At 38.0% G+C, this 6,448-nt stretch overlaps 1 protein-coding gene across 1 annotated transcript in view; it reads left to right on the top strand.

The window, feature by feature from the left end:
- SMC5 (structural maintenance of chromosomes 5) overlaps positions 1-6,448 on the top strand; it is a 118,408-nt gene that overhangs the window by 47,050 nt on the left and 64,910 nt on the right. Inside the window, exons 6-8 of the mRNA XM_006894404.1 lie at positions 1,851-1,991; positions 3,501-3,662; positions 5,308-5,379. Of these exons, the coding sequence (XP_006894466.1) occupies positions 1,851-1,991; positions 3,501-3,662; positions 5,308-5,379 (375 nt within the window). The remainder of the gene's footprint in view (positions 1-1,850; positions 1,992-3,500; positions 3,663-5,307; positions 5,380-6,448) is intronic.

The raw sequence follows: 6,448 nt of genomic DNA, 5'->3' as shown, positions 1-6,448 counted from the left end.
AATGCTTTTGCATAATCATTGAAGCACAGATAGACATTCCTCTGGTATTTCCTGCTTTCAGCCAAGATCCATCTAACATGTGTTAGCAGTTGAATTATGTTCCACTGAAATAATTTGTTGTAAATCCTAGCCTCTGTCTCCATGATTGTAATCCCAGTTTGAGAATGGGCTTTGTTATGTTAATGAGATAGGACTTTTCTTTTAATTGTGATTTTAGTGAAAGTTTACAGAAAAGTTGGATTTTTTTCCATTCATACGTTGTTGCACATTTTCCTCCTTACCCCCCAGTTTGCTTTTTCTAAAACCAAAAACATTCATTGTTACATAATTTCCTCCCTCCCCCAGTCTACTTTGCTGTACACCTCTTATTCTAGAGTGTTGTCATACAAATAATGTGTAATCATATATTCTTTTTAAACAATTATTTCCTTTATCTGTCCCAATTCAGTGTTCATTATTTATCCCCTCTTTCCTTAATTTCCCCCAGCCCCCATGTCAGTCCAATTTTATAACAGTGACCTTATGCCGTATTTGTCCTTTTATGACTGAGATATTTCACTCAGGATTTGTGTAGAATATATTTTGAGTCAGTCTCCCAGGAGATCTAAAAGGTGCAGAGGTGAGAGAGAGAGAAGTACACACGGAGGAACTGAGCATAGGCTGAAAAGATAAGGATCTTTCTCCAGAGCTGACCAAGAGCAAGCCTTCCCCTGGCAGCCACACTCTAAGTTTGGACCTGTAGGCTCCAGGATGCTGATGAAGTAGATTTCTTTTAGTTAAAGCCTGATATTTCTATTATAGTACTGAAACACACACTAAAGGCCTTCAGTATAGATTACCTCTTCCTTCAGTATGGATTGCAAAAAACTAAAATCCAGTGGTTATCACAGCTGATCCAGTAGGCAACATCTTAATAAACAGAAAAAAGATTGAAGTTGCCAAGGATTTTTTTACTGGAGTCCACAATCCACACCCATGGAACCAGCAGTAAAGAAGTCAGGTTGTTTATGGCATTGGGCGTATCTGTTGCCAGAGCCTCTTTATACTACTAAAGAGTAAAGATGATTCTTGGAAAACTGAAGTATGCCGGACCATGATATTTCAGTTGTCAGACCATAATATTTCATTTGTTTCATATACAAGGGAATGTTGGAAAATGATTAAAGGAATCTGGCAATTAGTGCCTTTGAATTTTAGTGTTGGCAAAGAATAGTAAATAGGCCATCAAAGGACAAACACATCTAGCTTCGAAATCCAACCAGAGTGTTCTCTAGAGATGAGGATGGTGAGACTTTGTCTCACACAATGGGGTATGTTACTTGGGGCTGCTAATTCCTGTAAAAAGGGCATCATGCTTGGAGAAGTGGAGAACTCTCGAAGAAAAGAAAGAGCCTCAGTAGTCAGGATTGACACAGTGTTGGAATCATTGTGCTGATGCACAACAGGGATTGTAAGTATAGTGCAGGATAACTGTCGGTCAGAGTCAACTCGCCTTCACCTAACTACAAAACGAAGATAGCATGCTACATCTGCGTACTTGATACTGCAATGTGCACACATACAGTTCCTTATTGTGAAATTTTGCTGTGTATCCACTGCTGTCCTGTTGATTCAGAATCATAGCAAACTTCTATCCAATTCCCTGATCTTTATAGCAGAAAACCATCTTTCTCCCACAGAATGACTGGTGGATTTGAATCACTGGCCCCTCCATTGGCAGCTCATCATGCTACACTATCCCACCAGGGCTCCTTCAAGATTTCGCTAACACTATATTTTTTAATTGTTAAAAGATCCTTTGTCTCCCCCCCCCCCCAGTTAAACTAATTGTTTAACAAATATTTATTTAGACCTCATGCAAAGAGAAAACTGACTACCTAGAAAAAATGATTCAGAGGAATGAAAGATACAAACAAGATGTGCAGCGATTCTATGAACGTAAGCGACATTTAGATTTAATTGAGATGCTTGAAGCAAAACGACCTTGGGTGGTAAGTCCTAATTATTATAGAAAAAACCTAAAGCAAAAATAGATAATTCTTTAAGTAGATGAAAAGTTGCATTAATTGCTGTATGAAGAATGCATTAATGACTATTCAAAGGAGGGGCTTTAAGTTTTGCGGTCTTTAGTCGTAGTGCATTTGGATGTTATACCCCTGATTCCAACTTGGAGTGACCCATCAGGGCAGACTAGAACTGCCCTGTAGTCTGTTTTATGGAAGTGGATTGCCAGGGCCTTTCTTCCTGAGGAGTTCAGACTGTTTCCTTTTCAGTTAGTTGCTAAGTGCTTAATGGCGAGACACCAGAACTCCTTTCATTAATCAGACATAATATCTATCTGGCTTTTAATCTGTTTTCTCACTTACTATGTGCTGTGTTATAGCAAATAATAATTAAGCCAGTGATGTTGATTTAGATTTTAGTACCCAACAGATACTTTTTTGGGAGTTTTGAAAACTAAATTCTCTGCAAATTTTTACAGATAAAAAATTAAATCTTTGCATGTCCTTAGACCTTTAAGAATCTTGAGTTATGGCATAAACAGCCACTTCAGACACAGCTGAATTATTGTAGCTGCAGTATAGTTCTTAAATTTACTAAGGCTACTGTTTGTTTTCTAATCACTGTGATGTGGTGTGTGTTATTATTTAAGGCCATAGTTTTGACTAAAGATTCCATTTCCTGAGTATATTGCTTTATAAGGAATGTAATAAAGGGGTTTTTTTGTTTTTGGTTTTGTTTTTTTTTTAACTTTTGTTCCTGGACTAGAATGGAAATAATTATCATTAGAGAAGAAAAGAATATTACTCTTATTTGTGGCCTTCTGTCCTCTTTCCCTTCTTGTAATCCCATTATTCTTAACATTTTTCTTTAGATTCTTTTGATTCCACTTTTCCTTCTTCCTGTACCCATCATTTCCACTTTTTCTTTTTGAAGTTTTTTCTTTTGAAGTATTTTGATTTCCCCTTTTCTTTCTGAGGTGATTTTTAATAATTCTTTCTTTACTTTTTAAAAAAAATTATCTATGATATAACAAGTACCGTTTCACCTAGCAAGTTTAACTTCATTTTGGTCTTGTTCATTTTTCTTTTTCCTAGCTGAGGGTTTTTGTTTTTGTTTTTGGTTTGTTTTTTTTTTGGTAGCTTTTATTTTGTTTCCTTATGTATCCCTATACCTTTTCTTTGTTGAAGAAAAAAGAATCTCTTTGGAAAAATCATTCAGTTAGTTATTTCAAGGTAATAGGAGATAGATAGTCTAGCTAAGTAACAGAGTTAAATATGCAGGAGCTATAAAGACTCTTCCTGAATCATTATATTTCTATTTCCTATTTCAGAGGACATCGATTTTATTACTAGACCTGCAAGAGGGCTATCAAAACAGTTTTAGAATTTGCTTGTTATTGTACCTTGGTTTTATGTTGGGCTAGTAGCCATATTAAGTTTTTGGTTAGTGGAAGCTAGTTTAATACAGTGAATGGTGGATTTTGAATTATTTATAAGGAATATGAAAATGTTCGACAAGAATATGAAGAAGTTAAACAAGCTCGTGACCATGTGAAGGAACAAGTCAGAAAACTTAAAGAAGGTCAGGGTCCCCTAACACTTCGAATTGAGGAAACAGATGAACAGCGTCATGTTTTGGAAGCGCGGATCAAAGAGAAGGTATTTCTACTCAATTCTAGTCTATGTTTTAGGAAATATAAAAAGTTCTGTATACATATTTGAAAGTATTTTTTGCCTTACTGTTTTGATTGCTATTTTTATTGTTAGGTGCCATTAGGTTCAGTGAGCATAGTGTTCCTCAGGACCACTTTTAGGGCTGGTGAGTTTTCTAAGACATCTCAGTATATAGGTGTACTCACAGCCAAGATTTATTACAGAAAAAAAGATACAAAAAAAAGTCAGGAAAGAAATATGTCACCTGGGATGAATTTAGAGGAGATGAGGCATAAGCTTCCAGGAGGCCCATCCTGGTGGAGCCATTTAGGACATGCCTAATTTTTCCTCTGAAGTCATGACAACTCGTGGGAAATACTTGCTAGGGAAACGCATTAGAAATGCAGTACTCAAAATTCTGTAGGAACTTTTTGCCTCGGTGCTCTGCCTATGACTTCCTGGAACTCTAGACTCCTGAGATAAAAGGAGGTATTTGTCATATGATGACATTCTGTATAAAATGTTTAGGAACAGTTAACAGTTAGGTGCAGTATGAACACTCTACAAATCCAGCTTCCCGGCTACCAACCAAAAGAATAACAGTCAATAGACCTGTGTAACTTCCTGCACAACTTTGTGCATGTCATTTGGCTTATGTAACTTTGTGTTACTAATAAATAATTTAAAAACAGCTTAGTGGTCAGTTGCTTACCTGTGGCTTAGTGGTAAGGAATTGCTCTGCCGGATCAAAGGCACCAGCTGTTTCACAGGAGAAGTGCAGGTAAGCCGCCTCCTGTGTGATTCAGTTGCCTCTGAAAACCCACTGGAGGATCAACTGTGGGTCCATTCCAATTTGATGGTACACAGCAACAGTATATGAATTTACATGTCTCATGCATCAGTGACAAATACCACAAGGTAGCATAATGGATATAATAGAAGAAAAAAAAAACCCACCCTAAATTTAAAAATAAGACCTGTTGTTATGTGTCACGTCAGAACTGACTCATGGTTGGTTTTGAGAGGCAGTTAATCCCACAAGAGAGGATTACTTAACTTTCTTGAAGCAGCTTGCGAACTTGAACTGTATGCCTTTGGGTTGGCAGCACAATTCCTTACTTCTAAAGCACTAGCAAATCACAAGGTGGTGGTTGTGGTGGTTAGGTGCCGTTGAGTCAACTAGAACCCATAGTGACTCTGTGAACAATGGCTGTGAACCCTGTGCTATCCTATGTAATTCTCATCATATCTGCCACACTAGAGCCCCTTGTTACAGTCCATACCTGATAAACCCTAGATTTAAAATAAGACCTAGTCTTGATTATTAATGCTACTAGTTCTATACAGGCCTCCCTGTGCCATGATTTCTTCAAGGCAGAAATTTAACCATCTCATCAGTTAGGATTTTTTTGGGGTAAAATTAAGGAGAATATGAAGTACATTTATCTTACATCCAACTGTTTTTAATATTGGCAAGAATAACTTAAAGCTTTGCAAATTACATGGTGTTCATTTTTATAATTGTAAATTTGAACTAAATGGTGGAATAGCATTATGGATTAGTTCATAAAATTAATATTTAGTTGTCTGAGCACACATAATTGGCTTCCTTAAGTTTTAAATGGTTTTCTCTTGTGGTTCAATCTTACAGGCAGTAGATATTAAGGAAGCATCTCAAAAATGCAAGCAAAAACAGGATGCTTTGGAGAGAAAAGATAAACATGTAAGATTTTTTTTTTACATGTAAGATTTTTATGTTGAAATTTAATTATGTATTTTGCCCTAACATTTGCCCTCAAGTCTAAATTATGGGACACATTCTTATGTGGGAGTTGTCCTATTCCGTCATTTGTCTTTCCATGTGAAAAGAACTGAGATTTGGGAGTACAGTACGTAGTTGAATAGAATACAATTGGGGAAAATTTAGCAAAATCATTTCCTTGATTCCCATCATGATCTTAGTGACTGTTGTAGGTTCTGTTAGATGCAGTTGAGTAGATTGCAGCTTGGACAGCAGAGTCCTTGTCCTACTCTGTGCCCTCCCTACAGTCTCTGTCTTGCTTCGGTTCATAGTTGTAGTCATTCTGTCAGTCCATCTCAATGAAGGTCGTCTTCTCTATTGCTGACCTTGTACTTTTCCCAGCCGAATGCCTTTTTCTAAGACCTGACCCCTCCTGACAGCATGCCCAAAGTAGGTGAGATGAAGTATCACCATTGTTGCCTCTAAGAAACTTCCTGGTTACTTAGTCTGCCAGTCCATGGGATATTAATACTTTGGGGGTATGCTGCTGCTGCTGCTGCTGCTGTTATGTGCCATTGAGTCAACTGTAACTCATGGCGACTCTGTGCACAGTAGCTCTGAACCAGTCTCACTGTCTTTGACACACCTACCCCCACTATCCCACTTACTGTCTCAGTCCATTCCATCCGGGGTCTTCCTTTCTTAACGCTGTCACTCCTGGCAGTGTGCCCAAAGTATGTGAGACAGAGCTTCAAAATCCTTGTTTCCAGGCAGCAACTAGAACAAAAAGCAAACAAGGTAAGATAAACCAAGTTTCTCCTTGGAGGCTAGGATTTTGAAGCTCCGTCTCACATACATTGGGCACGTTGCCAGAAGAGACTGGTCCTTGGAGAAGGCCGTCATGCTCAGAAGGGTGGAGGGACAGTGTAGAAGAGGAAGACCCCAGATGAGATGTATTGCTAAAATAACCGGGGCAATTGGAGTAGGTGTATCGGAGTCACACTGGCTCAGAATAGGGCAGGCTTCAGAGCTGCTATATGTACATAGGGTC

The sequence above is a fragment of the Elephantulus edwardii genome, unplaced genomic scaffold (assembly GCF_000299155.1).
Source record: "Elephantulus edwardii isolate Elephantulus edwardi_28Jun2011 unplaced genomic scaffold, EleEdw1.0 scaffold00141, whole genome shotgun sequence".
Taxonomy (NCBI): Eukaryota; Metazoa; Chordata; class Mammalia; order Macroscelidea; family Macroscelididae; genus Elephantulus; species Elephantulus edwardii.
The sequence above is the reverse complement of the archived record's forward strand: the minus strand, read 5'-3'. Positions and strand labels throughout refer to the sequence as shown.